This window comes from Hemiscyllium ocellatum, chromosome 12 (assembly GCF_020745735.1).
Source record: "Hemiscyllium ocellatum isolate sHemOce1 chromosome 12, sHemOce1.pat.X.cur, whole genome shotgun sequence".
Taxonomy (NCBI): Eukaryota; Metazoa; Chordata; class Chondrichthyes; order Orectolobiformes; family Hemiscylliidae; genus Hemiscyllium; species Hemiscyllium ocellatum.
Window position 1 is genome coordinate 89109643 of NC_083412.1, and position 27558 is coordinate 89137200.

The following is a 27558-nucleotide window of genomic DNA, read 5'->3' on the forward strand; positions in this document are numbered from 1 at the left end:
TGGGGGTTGGGGCCTGGTGTGGAGTGGGGTAGGGGCCTGGTGTACAGTGGGGGCGGGGGCCTGGTGTGGAGAGTGGGTAGGAACCTGGTGTGGAGTGGGGGTGGGGGCCTGGTGTGGGGTGGGGGTGGGGGCCTGGTGTGGAGTGGGGTTTGGGGTCTGGTGTGGAGTGGGGGTTTGGGGCCTGGGTTGGAGTGGGGATTGGGGCCTGGTGTGGAGTGGGGGTAGGGGCCTGGTGCAGAGTGGAGGTTGGTGTCGGGTGTACAGTGTAGGTTGGGGTCTGGTGTACAGTGGGGGTAAGGGCCTGGTGCAGAGTGGGGTAGGGGCCTGGTGTGGAATGGGGGTAGGGGCCAGGTGTAGAGTGGGGTTTGGGGTCTGGTGTACAGTGGGGGTGGGAGCCTGGTGTACAGTGGGGGTGGGAGCCTGGTGTGGAGTGGAGGTGGGGTTGGGGGCCTGGTGTGGAGTGGGGGTGGGAGCCTGATGTGGAGTGGGGGTAAGGGCCTGGTGTACAGTGGAGGTGGGGGTGGGGGCCTGGTGTGGAGTGGGGGTGGGAGCCTGATGTGGAGTGGGGGTAGGGGCCAGGTGTAGAATGGGGTAGGGGCCTGGTGTGGAGTGGGGGTGGGGGCCTGGTGTGGAGTGGGAGTAGAGGCCAGGTGTAGAGTGGGGTAGGGGCCAGGTGTAGAGTGGGGGTTGGGGTCTTGTGTACAGTGTGGGTGGGGGTCTGGTGTACAGTGGGGGTGGGGGTCTGGTGTACAGTGGGGGTGGGGGCCCAGTGTGGAGTGGGGGTTGGAGCCTGGTGTGGAATGGGGGCACAGGCCAGGTGTAGAGTGGGGTTTGGGGTCTGGTGTGGAGTGGGGGTAGGGGCCTGGTGTGGAATGGGGGTACGGGCCAGGTGTAGAGTGGGGTTTGGGGTCTGGTGTGGAGTGGGGGTAGGGGCCTGGTGCAGAGTGGGGTAGGGGGCTTGGTGTAGAATGGGGGTTGTGGCCTGGTGTGGAGTGGGGGATTGGGGCCTGGTGTGGAATGGGGGTTGAGGAGGACTGGTGTACAGTGGGGGTGGGGGTGGGGGCTTGGTGTGGAGTGGGGGTTGGGGCTTGGTGTGTAGTGGGGTAGGGGCCTGGTGTGGAGCGGTGTGTACGGGCCTGGTGCGGAGTGGGGTGTAGGGGCCTGTTTCGGAGTGGGGTGTAGGGGCCTGGTGTGGAGTGGGTGTAGGGGCCTGGTGTGGAGCGGTGTGTACGGGCCTGGTGCGGAGTGGGGTGTAGGGGCCTGTTTCGGAGTGGGGTGTAGGGGCCTGGTGTGGAGTGGGTGTAGGGGCCTGGTGTGGAGCGGTGTGTACGGGCCTGGTGCGGAGTGGGGTGTAGGGGCCTGTTTCGGAGTGGGGTGTAGGAGCCTGGTGTAGTGTAAGGGAGTGTAGGGGCCTGGTGTGGAGTGGGGTGTAGTGGCCTGGTGCGGAGTGAGATAGGGGCCAGGTGTGGAGTGAGGGTAGGGGCCTGGTGCGGAGTGAGGGAAGGGGCCAGGTGTGGATTGAGGGTAGGGGCCTGGTGCGGAGTGAGGGAAGGGGCCAGGTGTGGAGTGAGGGTAGAGGCCTGGTGCGGAGTGAGGGAAGGGGCCAGGTGTGGAGTGAGATAGGGGCCAGGTGTGGAGTGAGGGTAGGGGCCTGGTGCGGAGTGAGGGAAGGGGCCAGGTGTGGATTGAGGGTAGGGGCCTGGTGCGGAGTGAGGGAAGGGGCCAGTTGTGGAGTGGGTGTAGGGGCCTGGCGTGGGGTGTGGGTAGGCGCCAGGTGTAGAGTGGGGGTGGGGGAATGGTGTAGAGTGGGGGTGGGGGGGGCGGGGTCTTTGTGTGGAGTGGGGATTGGGCCCTGGTGTGGAGTGGAGGTTGGGGCCTGGTGCGGGGCGGGGTGTAGGGGTCTGTTTCGGAGTGGGGTGTAGGAGCCTGGTGTAGCGTAAGGGAGTGTAGGGGCCTGGTGTGGAGTGGGGTGTAGGGGCCTGTTTCGGAGTGGGGTGTAGGGGACTGGTGTAGCGTAAGGGTGTGTAGGGGCCTGGTGTGGAGTGGGGTGTAGTGGCCTGGTATGGGAGTGGGGTGTAGGGGCCTGGTGTGGAGTGGGGTGTAGGCGCCTGTTTCGGAGTGGGGTGTAGGGGACTGGTGTAGCGTAAGGGAGTGTAGGGGCCTGGTGTGGAGTGGGGTGTAGTGGCCTGGTATGGGAGTGGGGTGTAGGGGCCTGGTGTGGAGTGGGGTGTAGAGGCCTGTTTCGGAGTGGGGTGTAGGGGCCTGTTTCGGAGTGGGGTGTAGGGGACTGGTGTAACGTAAGGGAGGGTCGAGGCCTGGTGTGGACTGGGGGTAGGGGCCTGTTTCGGAGTGGGGTGTAGTGGCCTGGTGTGGAGTGGGGATTGAGGCTGGTGTGGAGTGGGGGTATGGGCCTGGTGTAGAGTAAGGGAAGGTAGGGGCCTGGTGCGGAGTGAGATACGGGCCAGGTGTGGAGTGAGGGTTGGGGCCTGGTGCGGAGTGAGGGTAGTGGCCTGGTGCGGAGTGAGATAGGGGCCAGGTGTGGAGTGAGGGTAGGGGCCAGGTGTGGATTGAGGGTAGGGGCCTGGTGCGGAGTGAGGGTAGGGGCCAGGTGTGGATTGAGGGTAGGGGCCTGGTGCGGAGTGAGGGAAGGGGCCAGGTGTGGATTGAGGGTAGGGGCCTGGTGCGGAGTGAGGGAAGGGGCCAGGTGTGGAGTGGGTGTAGGGGCCTGGTGTGGGGTGTGGGTAGGCGCCAGGTGTAGAGTGGGGGTGGGGGAATGGTGTAGAGTGGGGGTGGGGTCTTTGTGTGGCGTGGGGATTGGGCCCTGGTGTGGAGTGGAGGTTGGGGCCTGGTGCGGGGCGGGGTGTAGGGGTCTGTTTTGGAGTGGGGTCTAGGAGCCTGGTGTAGCGTAAGGTAGTGTAGGGGCCTGGTGTGGAGTGGGGTGTAGTGGCCTGGTATGGGAGTGGGGTGTAGGGGCCTGGTATGGGAGTGGGGTGTAGGGGCCTGGTGTGGAGTGGGGTGTAGTGGCCTGGTATGGGAGTGGGGTGTAGGGGCCTGGTATGGGAGTGGGGTGTAGGGGCCTGGTGTGGAGTGGGGTGTAGGGGCCTGGTGTGTAGGGGCCTGGTGTGGAGTGGGGTGTAGTGGCCCAGTGCGGAGTGGGGTGGGTGCCAGTGATCAGGCTACATGGTGGCCCCCCTGCACTGGTCTGCTGCAGTGAGCCCTTGGAGAGAGACTGTGATGTTTGTCTTTTTAATTTTGCTTCTTGTTTCCCTGACCTATGGCTATACTGTGTACAGCTGTAATATAACTTTATTTCTTCATTTCTCTATTCTGTAATTAAGGACTGTACCTCGGTATGCTGTACCTAATATAGCGCTGTAAGTGGCAGCTTAGAAATTTTTCATTTGAGCGCATATGACAATAAAGCTAATTCGATTCAATTGATATTCAAGCCATTTGGTATTATATTAAAGACCCCTTCCTTAAACGTGGAGTGGGGCTTGAACTTGAGGCTCCTGGCTGAGAGGTAGGGAAACTTTCCACACAAAATCCCGCACCAACTGACTGTGTAGAGACCACACCCCACGTTGATCTCGTGCACCAATGTCCCTTCCCTTTCGGTTCACACAAATTGACAGTGCACCTGACCCAACATGCGTCCCCACCAAACTCCCCAGAAAAGTGGCCTTGTACCAGCTCTCAATGAACTTCATGACTACTTACCTGGTCCTCATGACAGACCACAGGAGGATTGCCAAGACCTGCTTTCCCGGGTCCTGACGTAAGGTGTCTGTCCTGGGAATGTCAACGGGAAACTAACACAGCAGCGATTTTCAATGCTCCCAGGGACACAGAACTCCCAACCAATACATCATCAGCTCCCTTACTGCTCTGGACTTGTACAGATCTTACTCAAAGATTGCCCTGATAGGCCAGCACCAAAACAGCAGCAGGAAGTGTTACCTGCCGGTGAACAAAGACATCACAAGAACCTAAAGTTCAAGAGGAAGAAGGTCAATGCCTCAGCCCCAAGATACTTGACCAAGGAGAGGGATTCCAATCCCAGCTCACCCCCAATCTGGAAAATCTTCACCCATCCAACTGAACTCCTGAACATTGGGATCAAACCAAGTCAGCTGGGCCTAGACCAAGGGGCTTGAGCTTCACTGTCACCAGAACTAAACAAATGCTGAAATAGGTGACCTCCTGGATGAAAAACATGTGGAGCTTTCATTGTCTGGGAGAAGGACACAAGGCTTTAAGTCAAGGCAAGGCTGATAGGAGACATATCAAAGATCTCCGCTCATGTACTGACCATTATGTGTATCGTACACACACCCCACCCTCCCTGCACCATGTGCTTCTGTAAGCCACCAGAGCTATCCACAGACTATGGCCAGATCAACTTGGAAGTTATGTCTTTCTCTTTTTGTGGATGACAATGCCTCAGATGTGAATCCACGCATTGGAATGCATTGCCAGTGGTGGCGGTGGCAGCAGATACAGTGCCAGCATTCAAGAAGCACCAGGGCAAATACATCAATAGGAAGGGAATAAAGGGATATAGATCCTGTAAATAGAGTCATAGAGATGTACAGTATGAAAACAGACACTTCAGTTTGTCCATGCCGATCAGATATCCCAACCCAATCTAGTCCCACCTGCCTGCACCCGGCCCATATCCTTCCAAACCCTTCCTATTCATAAACCTATCCAAATGCCTCTTAAATGTTGCAATTGACCAGCCTCCACCACTTCCTTTGGCAGCTCTTCCACCATGGGAGACTGGTTAGCAAGGTTAGATCTCACGGAATACAGGGAGAACTAACCATTTAGATACACAACTGCCTTAAAGGAGGATGATGGTGGAGGGCTGCCCTTAGACTGGAGGCCTGTGACCAGTGGAGTGCCACAATGATCGGTGCTGGATCCTCTACTTTATGTCATTTATATAAATGATTTGGATGTGAGCATAAGAGGTATAGACAACGGGATCTTGATCAGATGGGCCAATGGGCTGAGGAGTGACAGATGGAGTTTAATTCAGATAAATGTGAGGTGCTGCATTTTGGGAAAGCAAATCTTAGCAGGACTTATACACTTAATGGTAAGGTCCTAGGGAGTGTTGCTGAACAAAGAGACCTTGGAGTGCAGCTTCATAGCTCCTTGAAAGTGGAGTTGCAGGTAGATAGGACAGTGAAGAAGGCGTTTGGTATGTTTTCTTATATTGGTCAGAGTACTGAGTACAGGAGTTGGGAGATCATGTTGTGGCTGTACAGGACATTGGTTGGGCCACTGTTGGAATATTGCATGCAATTCTGGTCTCCTTCCTATTGGAAAGATGTTGTGAAACTTGAAAGGGTTCAGAAAAGATTTACAAGGATGTTGCCAGGGTTGGAAGATTTGAGCCACAGGGAGAGGCTGAATAGGCTGGGGCTGTTTTCCCTGGAGTGTCGGAAGCTGAGGGGAGACCTTATAGAGGTTTACAAAATTGAGGGGCATGGATAGGATAAATAGACAAATTGGGTGGGTGAGTCGAAGACAGTTTTAGTGTGGAAGGGCAAAACATGGTGGCACAGGCTTGTAGGGCCAAAGGGCATGTTCCTGTGCTGTATTATTCTTTGTTTTTTTTCACACAGACAGCTGTTATGCTTTAGGGTATCTAGGTGGTACAATCCATGGAGGGGGGGCTCCATCGAACAGGGTGCTCACACAAACAATCAAATGGATTGCAGGTGGAGGGATTCAAAACTGGTGCATGTTTTTTCACACCAAGGAAAAAGGACCCAAATTCCCCATCCCCTAACCCAAATCTCCTACCTCCCCAACTAGTTTGCAACAATTGTAATTAGGTGGAGGAAGGGTGATAAATCATATTGTGGAAACTACAGCTGGTGTGGTTTACATAGACTTTAGGAAGGCCTTTGACAAGATTCCATACTGAAGGCTGATCCAAAAGGTAACAGTCCGGGTGATTCAAGGCAAGTTGGAAACTGGATCCAAAATAGACTTAAAACAGGAGGTAAAGGGTGCGAGTTGTTTTTGTCACTGGAAGCCTGTGACCAGCGATGTACACAGGGAGTGGTCCTGGGACCTTTGCTGTGTTTTACACATATAAACAAAATGAATGTGAATGTAGAAGGTGTCATCAGTGAGTCTGCAGATGGGCTGAAATTGGTGGTGTTATTGATAGTGAGGAGGGTGGTGTCAGGGTACAGGTCTGATATTGATCAGCTGGTAAACTGGGCAGCACAATGGCAGATGGAATTTTCGGGAGACCTAATGAGGGCAGGCGAAACACAATGAATGGTAGATCCCCAAGGAACAAAGGGAATTTGGTGTACAAATCCATAGATCCTTGAAGGTGTCAGTGCAGGTAGACAAGGAGGTAAAGAAGGCATTGGGGATGTTTGCCTTCATTTAGCAGGGGGGTAGAATAAAGGAGCAAGGACGTCCTGTTACAACTTTATAAAATATTGGTTAGGCCACAGACAGAAATCTGTGTACAGTTTTGCTCACCACACTACTGGAAGGATGTGACTGTACTGGAGAGGGCACACAGAGATTCACCGGGATGATTCCTGGGATGCAAAGTCTCAAGTTATGAGGAGAGACTGGATGGGCTGGGTTTGTTTTCCTGGGAACAGAGGAGACTGGTGAGGGATCTGATTGAGATATACAAAATGATGACAGGCATACACAGGGTAAACCATGAGAAACTCTTCCCATGGCACGCATGTTTAAGACCAGAGGGCATACACTTAAGTTGCAGAGCAAGTGGTTTAGATGAGTTTTAAAAGAAGAAAATTTCAGAAATATGGAAATTGAGAGGGTGGTGGAGGCACATATTCTTGCTACATTTAAGGAGCGTCTGGAAGGGCACTTAAAATGCCAGAGTATAGTATGCTATGGACCAAGTGCAGGTAAAAGGGATCAATGTTGTTTGGTGTTTGTTGGTCAGCATAGACATGGTGGTTCGAAGGGCCTGTTTCTATGCCACATGACTCTATATCCATAGCGGGGAATATTCTGAGGCATAATCTCCTGAATCACACACTTCCTATGACTGAGGAAATCCCGTCGGAGACAGAGACTCATATGATCTTGGGCTTTCCAGAGGAAATAGAGGATATGGTCTTTGTTTCGAGACAAATCTTTGAAAAATACCAGAGAACATCATGAGTGACTCTTCATTGCATTTATCGACCTGATTAAAGAATCTGGTTCAGTGAGTCGTGAGGTTTGGGAATTGTTCTCCAGAGATCTGCATATCCAAAAGAAAAACTTCCTCACAATCCTGGAACTGCTGCACGATGAAGTGGCTGTAACTGTTTGCGTGGGATGTAAATGTTCTGTCGCTCGCTTACGTCAAAGGACTCTGGAGTATGTTGTGCGCTTGGCACACCTTAGCAGCTTCCACCCTCTGAAGGCCATTGGTGAGGTGATGCAACCTTGCATTAGCTGCACCAGTTTCATGTTTTACAGTCTACGACAGTGAGTGCTTGATGTTATAGAACTGCGCAAATATCAAAAGTGCTGGTGTTTAGAGAGTAGTGGCTCTCACGACATTGCTGCAGTGTTCTTTTTATTCAATCATGGGCATGCTAGACCAGCATGTATTGCTCATTCCTAACTGGGGCAACCAGAGGATAGTTCAGCGTCCACCACCTTGCTGTGGGTCTGGAGTCACATGTAGGACAGACCAAGTAAGGATGGCAGTTTCCTTCCCTAAAGGCTTTCGTGAACCAGACGGATCTTTCCTGACAACTGATGATGGTTTCATGGTCACCGTGGGACTCTTAATTCCAGATATTTATTGAATTCAAATTCCACTCACTGCCTTGGCAGGGTTCAAACCTGGGTCCTCAGAACATTCCCAGAGTTCCCGAGTTAACAGCCCAGCGATTATACCACTCGGCCATCGCCTCCCCATCACTAGTCATTCTGGAATGATAACGGCCTCTAGACCTGTTGGCAGCTCACAGCAGAACTCCCTCCCACATGCGCCAACTTCCTGCAGATGGTCCCGTCCAGACTGAGTCATCTATTTGCAGGTCACAGCAGAATATCCACACTCCACCCAACGTGCTGTTTAAGATGCGCAAATTTGTAACAAGCCAAAACGTCTTGTGTGGGTTGTGCATGGGTCAGTTCCGTCAGATTACTTTACATCCACAGCTCCATAAAAAAAAACAAAGGTCCACACACTGCAATAAACTGCTTGTACACTCCAGAAAAAGGACTTGCAGGTCTGTTACCTGCAATGCTGCTCAGTTTTACAGTGGCTAGACTCTTCCATGACCCATGGAGGCAATTTCAGAGCGTGGGTACTGATAAATCTTACAAAGGCATGTTCCTGTTGCACCCCGACATGCTCCTGCCTCTATGTGACTTTCTGAACTTTTCTGTCCTCCTTGGGTCTGCACACCCTTCCACAGCATGCAGCAGCATCAGTTAGTTGAAAGGGCAAAGTCACCTCTTAATTTTGTGCAGCACGTTAATTTTACAAAAGACGAGGTAGGAAGACTGCCTTTGACGTCAAGGTGATATCTGACCAAGTCTGGCATCAAAAAGCCCTTGCAAACTTGACATCACTGGGGATCAGGGGCAAACTATCCACTGCGTGGAGACATACCTGCAACATAGGAAGATGGCTGTGACTGTTGGGGGTCAGTCATCTCAGCTCCAGGGCATCTCTGCAGGAGTTCCTCAGGAGAATGTCCTAGGCCTAACCATCTTCAGCTGCTTCATCAATGACCTTACCCTCTTCCTAATGTTGGAAGTGGAGAATCTTACAGATAGAGCAAGGCACTTAATGGAAATCGGTACATCTTGTGTCCGGTTAATAACAAAAAAACAATGAAAATGCTTCGCTTCAGTGTTACAGGAAAAAGCTTGTTTGACTGACAGAAAAACTCCTAACCACTTTCTCATTCATTCCTTTGGGTTTTTCTGGGACGTCTGCCACATAACTACTTAATTCAAAAAAACTGGCTGATTGCCTGTGTCCCTGTCTCTTATTCTACTCTGTTTAGTCAGAGAAAAGATTGGATATGATCCAACACAATGGGTGTGAGATGTATTTCATCACTAAGACAGCACAATGGGCTGCCTGTTATTTACAATCTATAGCAAAACAACATCAAAGCTCTCTCACTAGTGTCACACTGCTAACTGCCTCACATCTCTGCACTAAACCAGAAGCTAGCATTTAAACACTATTGTTTAAAACCACGCCTGGGAACTTTTGCCCCCAAAATCTTCCTGTAGGAAAATAACCAATAAGTGACAACACATCTATGCCTGGCCCCTCGGTCTCCCCTCAGCTTACACAAGTTGAGGAATTGAACTACTTTTCATTGGCGTGTCCCCCATCTGGGAGAAAGAGCCTTGTCCTGGAGAGGGGCTGGCCAGTCAAATGACTGACATCTCTGTGGCGCCACCAAGAATCGTGTTGAGCGCTGGAACTGCAGAAAGTTTCCAATGATGAGGCATGGAGGTGGGTGACAAGTACTTTGGGGAAGAAAGGGGGTTCATATTAATGGCAATCATTCAATTACTCCTCAGGGAATTGGTTAGTTTATTTAAAAAAGTAAGCCATGTAATAAGTTGTAAAGAGACATTACATCAACAAATAGATTTCAGGGTGAGCAGGCTGCAGTGGAGACCCTCATCTGTACACAATATGTCACAAGGCTGCTAGAGTGGGTAGGGAGACAAATATGTGCCTCAGTAACAGGAATGGTGAGTAGGTGACAGACAGTTATACAGCTCACATATACAGACAGAAAAGAACATCACTTTTATATCAGAGAAACACATGTTGCTAATTTAACAAAGGAAAGATGAACAACGCTGTGTTTCATTCATGATAAACAATTTCTTTGTCTCGTCAATAATCAAACCCAAACAATTTTATGCCTCTGCGTAATAACGTGTAGAGGATTTCATACAAATGTTCAAGTCGAACATCACTCAGAATGATGACAACACTTTTCATATTGCTGAGTAAATTCATCTCTCCTGACAAGAAACAACATTCGACATTTGTATCTGAATCATAAAATGGCCCTTCGTTAAAAATGACACAACACCAGATTGTAGTCCACTAGCACTAGCTTCCAAACAAACCTGGTGTTGTGTGGTTTTTAACTTTGTACACCCCAGTCCAACACCAGTGTCTCCAAAAACTGGCCCATGGCACTGAGAGTGTTATCAAGCTATCATTCGTTTATTCAGTCAGATGGCCAAGAGCTTAGTCAAAGCAGATGGTTTTACAGAAGCAACATAAAGGAGGAAAGACAAATTGAGAGATTTTAGAGCAGGAATGTGAGAGCTGAGGACCTAGACTGCTGAACACTTACACTTATGTTCACGTGTTTCAACTTCTTTATTTGAAGATGTGATGACGACTCCACGGCTTTGGTAAACTGAGAAGAAAGATAAGAAAAAGCTCAGTGAGGTTACATTGAACCCGCCAGGCTGCAAGGTCCAAACACAGAGCCATTCACTCTGACAGTGGGACTTGGGTGGGGAGTGGTCTCAACACTGACATCTGCAGCATGCGTGAGAAAAGACATATTGCCCCCTCCCCTACCTCCTATTCCAAAGATGCAGTCTCATTCAGCATTACCACAATTGACAAATCCTTACAATTATGTAGTGCTTTTGAATATCTTGCTTCACAAGAATTAAATCAAGTGGAAAATGGCACTGTGCCACATGAGGAGAAGAAAGGAAAGGTAAGCAAGTGCCTGATCAAACAGATTTAGGAATATAGGAAAGACATTCAGACCATTAAGCCTGCTATTCAATTTGAATAATCATCTCCTTAAACATCACTTGCCTGCACTAGCTCCCCCAATGCCATTAGCCTCCAGAAACCTATCCATTCCATTGTGGACAGGTTCAATGATTGAATTTCCACAGCCCATTGGCTGGAGAGTTCTAAAGATTCCCCATGCTCTGCAGACATTTCTCCTTGTCTCAGTCTTGAATACACTACACTTGGGGCAGTACGGTTGCTCAGTGGTTAGCACTGCTGCCTCACAGCGCCAGGGACCTGGGTTCGATTCTAGCCTCGGGTGACTGTCTGTGTGGAGTTTGCACATTCTCCCCCTATCTGCGAGAGTTTTCTCCCACAGTCCAAAGGTGTACAGGTTAGATGAATTGACCATTGTGTTCTGGGATGTGTATGCTAGAAATATTAGTCAGGGGAAATGTAAAGTAATAAGGTAGGAGAATGGGTCTGGGTAAGGATCGGTGTGGACTTGTTTGGCCAAATGGCCTGTTTCCATACTGTTGAGATTCTATGCCTCCTTATGCTAAGATTGTGCCCTCTAGTTTTAGGCTCAGCAGGCAGGGGAAGCATCTTCTCAACATCCACCCTGTCATGGCGTGCAAGAATTTTATAAGTTTCAATAAGATCACGTCTCATTTTCAAAAATCGAGAAAGATCATAATCACAGTTTCCTCATTCTCTCCTCATAAAACCATCCCACCATCCCAGGGATTAATCTGGTGAAATCTTGTAGCACACTCTTTGCCAGGTATATCTTTCCTCATAAAGGGGACCAAAACTATACACAATGTTCCAGGTGCTGTCACACCAACGCTCTATACAACAGCAGCAAGACCTATTCTGTCCTCAAACCCCCTTGTGATGATGACCAACCAACTATTTGCCTTCCAAAATACCTGCTGCATCTGCGCTGACTTCTGAACAAGAAATTGAGGTTTATAAAATCATGAGGGACATAGATAAGGTGAATGACAAGGGTCTTTTCCTGTGGGTGGGGGTGTTCAAAACTAGGGGGCATATTTTTAGGGTGGGAGGAGAAAGCTTTAAAAAGGACATGAGGGGTAATTTTCTTTTCACACGGAGCGCGGTTCGTCTGTGGAATGAATCAGAGGAAGTGGTGGATGCCGGGCCCATTACAACATTTAAAAGACATTTGGGTAAGTTCATGAATAGGAAAGGTTCAGAGGGATACAGGCCAAGCTCAGGCAGGTGGGACTAGTTCAGTTCAAAACACCTGGTCAGTGTGCACTCCAGGTGATTTTTCTAGAACGCGATGGTTGCGTTCTTGTGCAGCCTTGCTTTAGAAACAATGCTTAAAGTGTTAGTCATGCAGTCACATTACAGCCAACAGACATTTTAAAAGTTCGCGCTTGAGAAACAGTGTCCCCAATTGTCAACTGCGTTACAGCCAATTCACATTAGCGAAATGCGCGTTATAGCAGACCGACCTGCAGTTGAGCTGAAGGGGCTGTTTTTGTGCTGTACGACTTCATCCCATCGAGTATCTGCATTTTCAAAACTCTCACCATTTAAGAAATATTTCGCCTGTTGTTTTTCTACAAAGTGAATAACTTCCTTTCTATTTACTGAAATTTTCATCTGCCATATTCTAGCCCATTCATTTTGATCGGAAAGGTCCTCCTTAAGTATTCTTGCATTCCCCTCAGGACTCATGTTCCCAACCAGTTTGGTACTATTTGAAAATTTGAAAATCTTATAATAGGTCTCCAACTCCCAATCATTTATCTGAATTGTGAACAGCCTGGGACCTAACCCTGGCCCTTAGGGTACTCCACCACTAATAGCCTGCCATCCTGAGATTTATTGCTACTCTCTGCTTTCCAGTTATTAACCAATTCACTATTCATATAATGAATACTCCCCTCTGCTGAATTAACAGGAGCATGCCAGAGGCTGGGAATTCTCCAAGTTAAAAATCACACAACACCAGGTTATAGTCCAAAAGGAAGCACTAGCTTTTGGAGCACTGTTCCTTCACCTGATGAAAGAGCAGCGCTCCGAAACAATTAAAGCAGTTGGACCATACCTTGGTGTTGTGTGATTTTTTAACTTGGTCCACCCCAGACCAACACCGGCTCCTACACATGAGGGATTTCTCCAGTATGCAGTTCACCCCCTAATGTCAAAACCATCTACAGGCACAAGTCAGGAATGTGATGGAATACTCCCCACTTGCCTGGGTGGATACAGCTCCAAAGATACTCAAAAACCTTGACTCTCTCCAAAGGAAAGCAGCCCGCCTAGTTGTTTGTGGATGCGGTGTCACTCCGTCCTTTCACCACCGACACATGGCGATGGTTGGGTGTACCTTCTACAAGATGCACAGCAACAACCACCCAGACTCCTCACCTTTCAAACCCAACATCTCTAACATCGAGAAGGACGAGTAGTGATAGAGCAGCAGCAGGAGGGGCAGCACGGTGGGTCATAGCAGCAGGAAACCAGGATCAATGTCAGCCTCAGGTGACTGTATAGAATTTGTATATTGTCTCTGTACCTGCGTGGGTTTTTTCCAGGTGGTCCGGTTTCTTTCCACAGTCCAAAGATGTGCAGGTTGGGTGGATTGGCTGTGCTAAATTGCCCAGAGTGTCCAGGGATGTTTAGGTTAGCTTGGTTAGCCATAGGATAGGGTCAAGCAGTGGGTCTGGGTGGAAAACCTTTTGGAGGGTGGATGTAAACTCAATGCCCTGCTTCCACACTGTAGGCATCTTATTCTATAATCTATGATATGGGAACACCACCAAGTTCCCCTCCAAGCGGCTCACCACCCAGACTTGGAAATGTATTGCTGTACCTTCAATGTCACCCACTTAAAATCCTAGAACTCTCTCCTTGTTACATTGTGGGCTTACCTAGAGCAAAGAGACATGGAGGACTCTGTGGTTAAAATGGTGGCAGTGTCCAGGCCCCTGAGCCAGGGCTTGTCCTCTTCATCCACTTTTTTTTCTTGTCCCCTCCTTACAATCTCAGTTTTTGTTTAGTTTTTGCTTAAACCCTCTTGACAAAGAGACATCTTCCGTGGGAAAGTGGCTTCAATGGATTCCAGAGTGGATGGTTGCATTTTCAGAGGCAGCATGGCGGCCGGCCTGGGAAAACCTGCAGCAGGACTTTCACTTCCACATGGAGAGGGACTCTGGTGGAAGGCATGGTGTGGGCTGGTGTAGCCTGGAGAGAGACTCTGGTAAGGGGCATGGTGTGGGCCGGTGGAGCCCAGAGAGGGACTCTGGTGGGGGGCAAGGTGTGGGCTGGTGTAGTCTGGAGCAGGAACTCTGGTGGGGGCATGGCATGGGCTGGGGAAGCCTGGGAGTGGGATTGCAGTGGTGGAGAAGGAAAAGTTGGACTCTATTTAAGTGATCTCCCTTTTTTAAAATTTTATTTTAAGTTCTTGAGAATGGTGCCGATGCAGGGCAACAGTACCTGCTTTTCACTATAATGATGTTGAATACATGTGACAATAAATGATTCAGTCAAGTGGTTCAGGGCACTTAGGAAGGGGCAATAAATATTGGCCGAATCAGCAAAGGCCACATCTCCCAATCAATAGCAAAAAGTGAAATTGTGATGTTCCCCCTTTCAGCAAGTACATCGGAGTTCAATTTTCTCTATAAATGGTTATTGGTCTCTGTGAAGATCCTGATAATAGCAGTACTGAATGAGCAATTCAGACTGAGGTGCTACCTTTTCGATGAGGTGTTAAACCAAAGCACATAAGACAGGTGGACATAAAAGATGCCAAAGCAGCGTTTGGGAGAAAATGACAGTGAATTCCCCAGTGTCAATATTTATTCCTCAGCAAACACCACTAAGTGGAGGCAGATTAACCACATTATTTTGTGTGGGACTTTCCAGTGTGCAAATTGCCTGGCTAACTTCCTACAGCCTAACCCTAATTATTCAAATCATTCTTCATTGGTGGCGAAGTGTTTTTGTTCGTCCTGAGGTCATGAAAAGCAAGATTTTTCTTCCCTTGCTTTCCACTCATAGTGCTGAGGCTCTGACAATTCTCTCTATTCTGGAAGTCGGCCTGGCTGAAAGCTGCAGTTGCTAAGCAACACACACTTCACAGGCCAGACTATTCTCGAACTAATCCTCATAAAAAAACGAGGGAAGAAATCCCAAAGAACTGTTGAAGCCTCAGAGCAAGAGATAATTTCAAAACTGAGATTGACAGATTTTTGTTAATTTTGCTTGCTCTTACACAGGGCCAAGACATGTGACTGAGATTAAGGCAGGGACCATTAACAGTCCAACTGGAAGGTGATGAATGACATAATCCCGCTCCCGTATTCTTGCTGAACATTCCTATGGATGTTTTGCACATCATTAACTATATATTTCCCACCCTCCACAGATGTTCTAAACTCAGGCATAACTTTGAAAGAATACCATAGAGAATTTCAGGGTAATTTTTAAAGTTTGCTAATTGGGTGGGATAGTGTGTAATGCTACGTTCATGGAACTGACAGGATTTTCATACCACACCCTTGTCACCAGATATTCTCAAACACCTTCACATTCACCAGCACATGGGAGAAGGCGTCAATTAAATCTCATCTTATTTTCAGGTGCTGCACTTCAAGTCTTCACCATTTATTACAGAAAGCTTTTCCTTATTCCTATCTTAGCTTTTTTGTTGTCAATCACCTTAAATTGATGTCCTCTGTGTTTTGACTCTTCTGTCAACATGAATAGTCTCTCCTTTTCAATGATGGATAGATACCTAATGGTTTTGAATTCCATTACCGAATCTCCTTTCACCCTTCTCTTCTCCACCAAGAACATCCTCAGAATGTCTAAACCATGTAATTGAAGCTACTCATTCCTGGAATGATTCTCATGACTAGTTTCTGTACCCTATAGGATGTCTCCACATCTTTCTTGAAATCAAGTGTCCAGAACCACATCAAATACTCCATTTGAGACAATCGTGTATCTTCATTATCACTCCTGCATCTTGGTAAAATGATACCTTGCAGTTCTAGAGGAGTTCCTTGTGTACTGTTAGGAACCAGTCCAGACCCCCTTAAAATATTTTACCGTAGCCTAGACCCTAACTTTCTCTTATCTTAAAGGCTAATGCAATGTGCTGTGCTCCAGAGCAATTCAACTGGTCAAACTACTTGATGTTAAGCAAAACACCATTTATTCAACACAATATTTAACATACAACAAAATAAATAAAAACTTACAACAACTTAACTCTAATGGTAAACCTAACAGAATAAGAGATAGAGTAACTATTACTAGTCAACTGTTCCAATATAGTAACATCTCATAAACCCATCCATTGGCAAAAAGGCAAATTCAGAAAAATGGACTTGTCTCACAGCTAACCCAGTAGCAAAGAGAAACCCAGCTTTTAACTGTAAATGAGAGAGGGAAAAGATAGCTTTCTACTCCTTCAAAACTCCAGCTGCTTCTGCTGAACCTAAAAGCTAAAAAAAACCCTAGAAATTCTGGTCTATGAGAGCTGGCTACACCCATCCAGGCTGCTTCTATTGTTCCAATCTTTTAAAAACCCCAAGGCCTCACATGCTGTTTACTTTTCTGGCTGTCCAACGCCACAGCTCAGTAACTGTCTTAAAGGTAAAAACAAGGATTGCAGATGCTGGAAACCAGAGTCTAGATTAGAGTGGTGCTGGAAAAGCACAGTAAGTCTGGCAGCATCCAAGGAGCTCTATTCCTGTTGAAGGGCTTTTGCCCAAAACATCGATTTTCCCACTCCTTGGATGCTGCCTGACCTGCTGTGCTTTTCCAGCACCACTCTAATCTAAACTCTGTCTTAAAACCTCTCTCTAAAAAAAGGCCAAAAACACTCTTAAAGCCATAGCATCATCACAGTACAGTTAGGTACTTTCAGCCTCCAATCTTGGGGTAAGTATCCTCCAAGGCTGCCTTCAAGATGCATAACAATGCAGAATCATTGAACAGAAACTGATAGCCAAATTCCATACCCATGAAAACGGTCTCAACCACAATCTTGGGGTCATGACATGCTACATGTAACCCCACAATTGTGTTCTGTGTTTGTAAAATTTTCCTTACTATTCTGTTTTGACACCATAACCTTGATAATTTATTATGATGTTTCCACCATAAGTAGTTGGTACAGCTTGCATTATATGCTATTTTGGTTAGAACCTCGGCATATGACTCATATCTATCATGTTATTCAAGCCATTTGATTTGTCTTCAGCACCATTTTATTTTTAATTTTTTTGTAATTATCTCTCTGCCTCAATTAACCAGACCATGTCATTCCCTTCACTTGTTATTCAGCTGTTGACACTTTACTCACACTGCCTGATACTCTTGATGGTCTGCAGAGACTTATGATTTAGCCCGACAACACCATTTGTCTTGATGCCTCTTGATCTCTCTGCCTATAAATTCTGTGCCTGTTCCTTCACTTCACCTGATGAAGGAGCAGCGCTCAAAAAGCTCGTGATTTCAAATAAACCTGTCAGATTATAACCTGGTGTCGAGTGACTTCTGACTTTGTCCACTCCAGTCCAACCTCTGCACCTCCACATCATGTTTCCCATGGCTAACCCACCCACCCTGCACATCCCTGGATACTATGGCCAATCCACCTAACCTGCACATCTTTGGACCATGGGAGGAGACCAGAGCAGCTGGAGGAAGCCCACGCAGACATGGGGAGAATGTGCTAACTCTAAACAGACAGTCTCCCGAAGATAGAATCAAACCCGGGTCCCTGATGCTATGAGGCAGCAGTACTAACCACTGAGCCACCGCATAGCAAAGTTCAACTTGATTGTTGCCTTCATCTGCTGCTGCAGTTGGGATCTACTGTAAGGCTGATGCAGGATTTCATTTCTGCAGGAATAACACTTCATCACTCTACATCTAGCAGTTGGTTTCTTCTTTATTCATGTTATGTTTTTATAGGCTCACTAATGGAGTACTTCACTCCCAACACCTCCAACCGTCCTGACAGCTATCATGCTGATGTTTCTTGCTCTGGGGATATCATTCTATGGTTCATCTGCCCCTCAGAAGCAGTGTGTTGCACAAGTATATATGCAATGGCACATTGCTGCAAATCACATCAATTTGACTTGAAACTTTTGTGAGCAATAAGATCATAAGAACTAGGAGAAGGAGTAGCCAATTCAGCCTCTTGAGCCTGCTCTGCCATTTAATACAATCTTGCACTTAATTTTGCTCTAAACTCCACTTTCTGCCTCCTCTCCACAGCTTTTCAACCTATTAGTAATTACAATCTTCCTTAAATTTAGTCAATTTGCCAGCATCCACTGCACTCAGGTGGCAAATTCCACAGACTAAGAGTCTAGCAATTTTTCCTCCACTCTGTCTTAAATCTGCTATCCCTCAGCCTAAAACCACAAACTTTCATCCCAGATTGTCCCACAGCCTTTCTACATCAACGGTATCAATCTCCTTTAGCATCTTATGTATTACAATTAGATCTTCTCTCAATCCTCTAAACTCCAGAGAGTATTGGCCTAAACTGCTCAATCTCTCTTAATAAAATAAATCCCTCATCTGTGGGATCAATTCATAATCACAAAGACATTCTGGAAAGAAATTCCCCATTTCATTACTCCTTTCCCACCAACTTGTTTGGTAAAATTAAAGGAAATATTTGCAAAAGGAAAATCACACTTGACAAATGCACTGCAGTTCTTCAAGGACAATGAGTCTAAGAGTTGATTGGGGCATTAGTGGATGTGGTCTATTTGGACTTTCAGAAGGCTTTTGACAAAGTCCATTTTAAGAGGCTAATGTGTAAAATTAAAGCGTATGGGCTTGGGGGTAATATACTGCGTATTAACTGGTTATCTTCAGGTTTGAGAGAACTTTTACAGAAGAGAAAGGATAGCTCCTTCCATTTCCAGACAACTTCTCCCTCAAACCTTCACACCCAAAAGCTGTTTGATTTCCTTGGAACCAATCATAGTTCACGGCAGACAAGAGGCCTTCGTTGTTGATAACCAATTAGCTACTTGTTGCTGGTCAAAGGTCCATTCATACACACGACCCTGGCTGCAGTTTGTCTGTAACTAAGATGTCCCCACTGCTTGAACCAACAGCAGTCTAAACAACACTTACAGTGATGTCAAATTATTTGCTTTTAAAAAGTGCAGCAATCCTTTGACAATCCATGGATTTTTAAAGCAATTCTTTTCACATTTCAGAGCAATTAAAATATAAATAGAAGAGTCATTCTTTATATTTGCCAGTGGTGAGAACTGATTCAGTAAATAGTTTCTTCTTAACTACAGAAATATGGTCTGTGGTTGCTATTAACTGAACTCATTAGGCAGGAATGTTGCGGATTTTGAGTAATTAGATTAAATCTTTAACTGTTGTGATGACCTGGGAAAGGGGAAGACTTGAGAATCAATTTACTTTCCCAAGTGGTTTATGATGCTGACCACTCCCCATATTCCTCAATTTCCTGACAGACCAAAATCTGTCTATCCCAGTTTATAAGGCTGTGAATGGCATGGATAGAGTGGAAAGTATGAGGTTATTTCCCCCAGCGTGGAGGGTTCAATTACCAGGGGACAATAGCAGCATTCAAGAAGCACCTGGACAAATACGTGAATAGGAAGGGAATAGAGGGATACACATCCTGTAAGTGAAGATAGTTTTAATATGAAAGGGCAAACTGTGGCAGGTTTGAAGGGCCAAAGGGTCTGCTCCTGTGTGGTATTGTTGTTTTGTTTGTTTTAAATGTAACTGAAAATGTGTTGCTGGAAAAGCACAGCAGGTCAGGCAGCATCCAAGGAGCAGGAGAGTTGACGTTTTGTGCATGAGCCTTTCTTCAGGAATGAGGAAAATGTGTCCAGCAGGCTAAGATAAAAGGTAGGGAGGAGTGGCCTGGGGGGGGAGTGTTGGAAATGTGATTCCACCTATTGCATTTCCAACGCCTCTCCCCCAAGTCCCTCCTCCCTACCTTTTATCTTAGCCTGCTGGACACATTTTCCTCATTCCTGAAGAAAGGCTCATGCCCAAAACGTCAACTCTCCTGCTCCTTGGATGCTGCCTGACCTGCTGTGCTTTTCCAGCAACACATTTTCAACTCTAATCTCCAGCATCTGCAGTCCTCACTTTCTCCTTGTTTTAAAAGTATTCAATGATGGACCATCCACAACCCTTGGGTTGGACTCACAACCCTTTAAGTAAAGCTATTTCTCCACATCTCAGCTCTAAACAGTTGGCCTCTTATCTGAAAATTGTGCCCCTGTGTCTTAGATTCCCCAAAGCAGTCTGTGTCTACCCTGTCAAGCCTCTTCAGAATCTGAATATGATCACTGTTCAATCTTGTATGTTTCAGAGAATATAGGCCCAATCTACTCAGCCTCTCATTGGTGTGCAACCCCTTTTTCCCCCGAGAACCAATTTAGTAAATCTTTCCTGCCCTCCAACTCAAATATTCCCCTGATGAGGAAAGGAGGATATCTTTGTAAGTCACCCTTCTTGACCTCTCAAATATCTTGCGGCTACTGAAATACCTTTTCAAGTGTAGGAAACCTGTTGCAGTGTAGGAAACACTGCAATCAACTTGTACAGAGCAAGCTTCCGTGAAGTAAATATGATAAAAGATTGGTTTTCCTGATGTCGCTCAAGATGTAAAAGATTTGACAGAACACACACGGAAAATTCCAGTGCTCTACATCAAAACGGGATCATCTTTATTCATCCGAGAAGGTAGAAGGAGACCAGGATTATCATTTATAAGATGGCACCATCGACAGCCCAGCACTCCTTTAATACTGAGATTGAAGCCACAGCTTTGTACCTCAGAGTTGAGAGTGCTGCAAACTGAGCTACCCTCCGACAGATAGAATCATAGAATCCATACAATGTAGAAGCAGGCTATTCAGCCCATTAAGTCCACACCAACTTCCCGAAGAGCATCCCACCCAGACCTACCCCCATTTATCCTATAACTCTACATTCCCCATGTGTGTTCAAGATGGCAGCAGCATAGGATGCTCCAGTTGGAGCTCCTCTGCTCGCCAGTTCCTTTTCCTTTCTTTTTTCCTCCTCTTTTCCTTCCCCCGCACAACTTTCTACTGCCCTGTCCTATCTGGAGGAGTAGGGTAAACTGAAAGGAACATTTCATCTTGGTGGGAGGATCAATGACCGGGGTTCGGAGGAAGGGGCAGAGATTTAACAGTAAGGGGAGAAGGTTTAGAGGAGGTGTGAGTACAACCTTTTCCACCCAGAGGCTGGTGGGAATTTGGAACTCACTGCCTGTGAGAGTGCTAGACTAGATTAGATTAAACAGGCCCTTCGGCCCAACAAGTCCACACTGACCCGCCGAAGCGCAACCCACCCATACCCCTACATTTACCCCCTACCTAATACTACGGGCAATTTAGCATGACCAATTCACCTGACCCGCACATCTTTGGAATGTGGGAGGAAACCAGAGCACCTGGAGGAAACCCACACAGACACGGGGAGAACGTGCAAACTCCACACAGTCAGTCGCCTGAGTCGGGAATTGAACCCGGGTCTCTGGCGCTGTGAGGCAGCAGTGCTAACCACTGTGCCACCGTGCCTCCCAAAATCCCTCCTAATATTCGGGATGTTTAGATATGAACTTGTGATGCAAGTGCTGGAAAATGGGATTCGAATCGCTAGCGACTGCTTTTGACTGAGTAAGAGGCAATGGGCCGAAGGGTCTTTCTCTGTGCTGCAGGCCATTCTGACAGGCATTCAAGTCTGTGTAAGGAGAGGGGAGAAACATCAGCAGGAAACATTGTTGCCAAGGCAAAACCAAACAAAACAGCAGATAGAGAGAGAAAATGCATAAAAACCTCAACAGCTCCTCTGTCCACGGGCTGTTCCATCCCCCATTCTAGTCAATGCAAAGTAAAATCAAACACAACTAACTCAATTCTCCTTATAAAGAGCAGCTCGACTTAAGCACTTCTTTGGCTGCCATCCAAATGAGTATATTCCTGACAGCCAATGATTTGTCATGCTGAAGGACTTCAGGGTTGTGTGATGATTTGCTGGGCTTTTCTCCCTAACTTGCACCTTTCCAAATCCACTCCTGCAGTGAGCTGCTTCCATAGCTATAAGTGTCATGGCAGCCAGTAAGGAGACCACTGCAGTTGGCCTGCATTGAGCTAAAATGATTTGGAGGAGCCAGTGTTGGTCTGGGGTGGACAAAGTTAAAAATCACACCACACCAGATTAGAGTCCAACAGATTTATTTGGGAGCACTAGCTTTCAGAGCGCTGCTCCTTCATCAGGTGGCTGTGAAGCAGGACCATAAGACACAGAATCTATAGCAAACGATTACAGTGATACATTGAACAAACCCAGATTGTTAAGTCTTTCATCTTTTAGAATGGATTTGCTGGTTTCAGTTCTTTAATATGTAAATCCCAGAACATCTTTTAAATCATATTCTCAAGATAATTTAAGGTGTTATAACAAAAGGTGACATCTCAGTTTAGACAATGCCTTAAAGGTGTGAGTCAGACCAACCTTGAATCAGACTGGTTCTGTTTCCAAAGTGAAATTTACAAATATTATATGGATTCACTGCCTGCATTGACTGCTTGCAGGTTCTGCAATTTTTGAGCAAAATAGAATGTATCTGCAAATATAATACAAATTCACTCCCTAAACTTATATGTGTGTGCACATGCAGGAGAGAGAGAGAAACAGAGTGAGTGTCTGCATGTGAGTGTGAGTGCACATGAGAGAGTGTGTGTTTGCGTGTGTGCAAGCTTGGTAAAGTGTGTGTGCGTGTGATGGGACATAAGCTTGTGTGAGGGTGTGTGTGTGCAACTGTGGGAGGTGTATGTGTGTGCATATGAGAGAGTTTGTGTGAGTATGTAAGAGTGTGTGTGTGTGAGAGAAAGTGTGTATAGTGCAGTAGGGTTACAATGCAGTGTGACATGAACCCAAGGTCCCGGTTGACGCCATCCCCATGCGTACCAAACTTGGCTATCAGCCTCTGCTAAGCCACTTTACGTTGTTGCCTATCCCAAATTCTGCCTGGGAAGATGGTCACTTGAAGGTCCGAGGCAGAATGTCCCAGACTGCTGAAGTGTTCCCTGACTGGGAGGGAACACCCCTGCCTGGTGATTGTCGTGTAGTGTCCATTTATTTGTTGTCATAGTATCTGCTTGGTCTCACCAATGTACCATGTCTTGAGGCATCATTTCCTGCAGTGTATGAGTTAGACAAAATAGCCAAGTCACATGAGTACCTGCCGCGTACATGGTGGGTAACCCCACGTGTAATAGTGGTATCCATATCAACACTCTGACATATCTTGCAGTAGCTGCCTTGACAGGGTTTTACGGTGTTGTGGTCGATGTTGTCCTGAAGGCTGGACAGTTTGCTGTGCACAATGATCTGTTTAAGGTTTGGTGGTTGTTTAAACACGAGAAGTGGAGATGTGGAGAAGGGGAAGGTCTTGGTGAGATGCTCATCCTCATTGATAACGTGTTGCAGGCCATGAAGAACATGGTATAGTTTTTCGGCTCCTGGGAAATACTGAGCAACGAAGGGGACCCTGTCGGTTACAGCTTGTGTCTGTCTCCTGAGGAGGTCATTATGGTTTCTCGCTGTGGCACATCGGAACACCACTTTGGAAATAGAACCAGTCTGACTCAAGGATGGTCTGACTCACACCTTTAAAGCATTGTCTGAGCTGAGATGGCACCTTTTGTTATAACACCTTAAATTCTTTTGAGAATGTGACTTAAAAGAAGTTCTGGGATTTACATATTACAGAACTGAAACCAACAAATCCATTCTAAAAGATGAAAGACTTAACAATCTGGGTTTGTTCAAAGCATCACAGTATCACAATAATCTTTTGCTATAAATTCTGTGTTTTATGGTCCTGCTTCGCAGCTACCTGATGAAGGAGCAGTGGTCTGAAAGCTTGTACTTCCAAATAAACCTGGTGTTGTGTGATTTTTAACTTTGAGCTAAAATGTTCCACATCCACCATAGCTCATGGCAAGATAACAGGAATGCAGCAGCACAGTTTAAAATAGATTCCAAAAAAATAACTTGGTTACAGTGTCAGATAAGAAACAGATGGAAACAGAGTTGGAGTGTGCCTGGGATTTCACAATGACCTTATTGTGATTACTGTAAATCCCGTTTCTAATCCTACAAATAGGCTGAAAGAATAGAAGAGAAAGAAAGCTAGTTCCACAGCAATGGATGCTTGGAATACAGTTTAAAACAGAGATTGGAAGATTTTTGTGTTTGTAAAGATATAGAGGAAACATGGAGTGGGATTAATCATGTCACATAAACAGTGCAACAAGCTGAAGGAATGGAATGGGTTCCTCCTATTGCTCCTACTTGTTAGCGTGAGTAAAATCAGAGCTGGAAACAGGCTGGAGTGGAAACCTGGATCCACTTAAACAATTTTGAAGTCAGCCACATCAGCAGCTAAGTAACTGTGACAGATCAACAAAAGCTAAGCACTGCTCTGCGACATTCCCATTTGGACAGTACAGTTCAACAGTATTGTCATTATTTCCATCCAAACATCCATCTGTCTATTTACGTATTACATTTACTTTGATGTATTTATGTGCCAATATCAAACTATTCAGGTGACACTTCATTAGCTTAAACAGTGCCAATGATCGAGAGTTGATCCAACTCCTGTGCTTGTCTTCCACACTCCTAAGACAGAAACTCAAATCCTGCCCCTGGGGCTTGTCCTTTGAATTGTCCATAGTCACGTTCTTGCTGGCTGGTTCTACAGCTTCTCATTATCTTCTGATGGGGTTTCCTCCACTGAGGATTGATTAGCCTTGTCTAGGCATTCATTTGCACTGTCACCAACAGCACTGCCTGGGAAGTGGGCTGGCTGCTTGACCAGTCACCAGTAGCAGCAGAATCATTACAATATCAGTACTGGACTTTATTATATATATGTTCATTCTTGTAATGTGGTTCATGTTGGTGAGTACGACACTTAATGCTTATTCTTAGTTGGAGACATAACCAAATGGTATCAGAGGATAGCTAAGAATTAATATTGACTGGAGTTGATTTATTATTATTACAATGCACCTCGGACAGGTTTTGTTTTGCGTGCTGTACAGGCGGATCCTATACAAAGTGCATGAGCATAATATAACAGAACAAGGAACACAATGTGACAGCTGCTGAGAAGCTGCACAAAGAGCGAAGTTAACATTAAATCTGAAATTTGAAGGTCCATTCAGAAGTCTAACAACAGCGGGGAAGAAGCTGTTCTTGAATCTGTTGGTATGTCAGTTTGAGCTTTTGTATCTTCTGCCCGCCGGAAGGGGTTGGAAGAGATTATAACCAAGTGGGAGGGGTCTTGATGATGTTGGCGGACTTTCTGAGGCAATGGGAACTATAGATGGAGACAATGGTTGGCTTGTATGATGGACTGGGCTGTGTTCATTGGGTTATGACATGCCAGATTGGATAAGGGCTGCACATTTCCTTATTTAAAGAGCCTCAATGAATAAACTGTGACTATATTATAACCTACTTTATCGCTTTTATGATCCCATAATTTCTGAATTCTCAAATTGCAGAGATTACAAACGTAATCTTTAGATTACAAGTACAGTAAAATAATCACTACAAGACCGCACTCCTTGAGTATTGTCACAGTTGAAGATGAATCTGTACAGTTTTCAGTCTTTGAATCAGGTATCAATAGACTAATGCGGATTTACATTTTCTGGTGACAGAAGGCAATTGGTGGGATTAACTAGCTGCAAACAGTGGAGAGTGATTGTCCTACAGGAGGTTATGTTGTGGCTACATCTACTTTCCCCATGTTGATAAATGACTCACATTAAGGATTAATAGAACACACATTTCAGCATCTTTCATGACTCCTTGTGCTTTATAGCAAATGATATACAATAAAAAAAGCATAACGACTGCTTTTGTAAATTCAGAAGGTGGCAGCCAATTCACACACAGCAAGTGCAAAGTGACCATAAAAGTTTCTTTTACTGATGTCAATAAACATTGATTAGTTGTAATTCAGGGAAGAAATTACCCTCTTTGTGCAAAATCATGCCATGGGATTTTTACATCCACCTGACCAGGCACTTGGATGACATTTTATTCTCTCATCTATGAGATGGCAGTGTATCACTTCCTCAATACCACACTGAAGTGCCATCCTAGATACTGTCTTCTAATCTCTGCATTACTAATTGAGCATTATTTCAAATACAATACAGAGTAGGCCTTGAGATGTAAAATTTGACAATGATACTATATGTGGGTATGGACAATTGTGACACAATTAAGAGATTCTGCAAGATGTGTAGATGGATCAGCTGGATCAATAAATAGGTGGCAGCGTATTGGCATAAATATCGAAATATTTTGGATTAGTGGTGTTGGAAGGGCACAGCAGTTCAGGCAACATCTGAGGAGCAGCAAATATCGAATAAATAACGAAATATGCATTTCAGAGAGAAGAATAAAGGAAAGGAAGTATATTTAAAGGAACAGGATTTAAAATAGGTCCTTGACATACCTGAGGGACAACTTATTCACACAGAGGGTGGTTCGTATGTGGAATGAACTGCCAGAGGGAGTGGTAGATGCAGGCACAGTTACAGCATTTAAAAGACATTTGGACAGATACACGAATAGGAAAGGTTTAGAGGGATAGAGACCAAATGGAGGCAAATGGGACTAATTTAGTTTGGGAAACCTGGTTGGCATGGACGAGGTGGAACAACGGGCCTGTTTCCATGCTGTATGACTATATGACACATGAAGATGCTCCGAGTATTTATTGTATATTGTGCTCAAGTATAATTGGGTAGCATGCATCGACTGTGCTTGCAGAGATGAGGACATTGTCTGAAAGAGATGGTGGGGTGGGAGCCCTCAGTTGAAGGTTCTTTTACATGACTCCCAACAATTTTGCAATGGGAGAAGAGGACTCCCCCAGTGGTGGCCCTGCACAATACTGCATTACGTCGGTTGACAGATTTCTGGTCTACCCATCATTCTGTGATCGAGAGGAGTTGGAGGGCAGGGAGTGGGTTGCACCGCTCCTGGACTTGGCCCAGGTAACCATCAATTGGTCAAACTTACAGCAAACAGTCAAAATGGGCCTGTGGGCTTACTGCTCATCTCTCTCCAATGGTTGCACCTGCACTCAGCTGTTCCTGCAGAGACAGCAAGGAGTGCCCACTGATATGTATCCATGGCCAGTGGGCACCAGGGGTGTGGGATGCATCATCAAGCCTGGAATAATAATAATGTAACATAAAGAGTAATAAGTTTTTTTGAAAGTTTTAGTTTGTTTTGTTCGGGAGATTGGATGCTCCCCTTTCAAATTAGACACAATTGTTTGTGGGTTCTTCAATGGAAGTATACATTGGAGTTAACTGGAACTGCACCTTTTGTGATGTGCATCTCTGCAAATAAAATCTCATACATGTGAGGAAAATTTAAGGTCCAGAAAGAGAGGCTGGGAACCCAGCAGCGATTAACTCACCTCCTGACTCAGCAAAGCTTGTCCACCATCTCCAAGGCAAAATTCAGGAGTGTCATTGAATAATCCCCACTTGCCTGGATCACTACAATTCCAACAACACTCCAAAAGCTTGACACCATCCAGGATAAAGCAACTCACTTGGCTGACACCCCACCTAACAACTTCAACACTCACTTCCCCAACTACTGACACACTTATAGCCATGTGTACAAACTACAATGCTCAATGCAGAATT

General features: G+C 46.1%; 1 protein-coding gene across 1 annotated transcript in view; it reads right to left on the bottom strand.

Annotated features, from left to right (window-relative positions):
- The window catches only part of LOC132821199 (junctional adhesion molecule B-like), a 111026-nt gene that overhangs the window by 48731 nt on the left and 34737 nt on the right, over positions 1–27558 (bottom strand). Inside the window, exon 2 of the mRNA XM_060833844.1 lies at positions 10362–10427. Coding sequence (XP_060689827.1) covers positions 10362–10427 — 66 coding nt within the window. The remainder of the gene's footprint in view (positions 1–10361; positions 10428–27558) is intronic.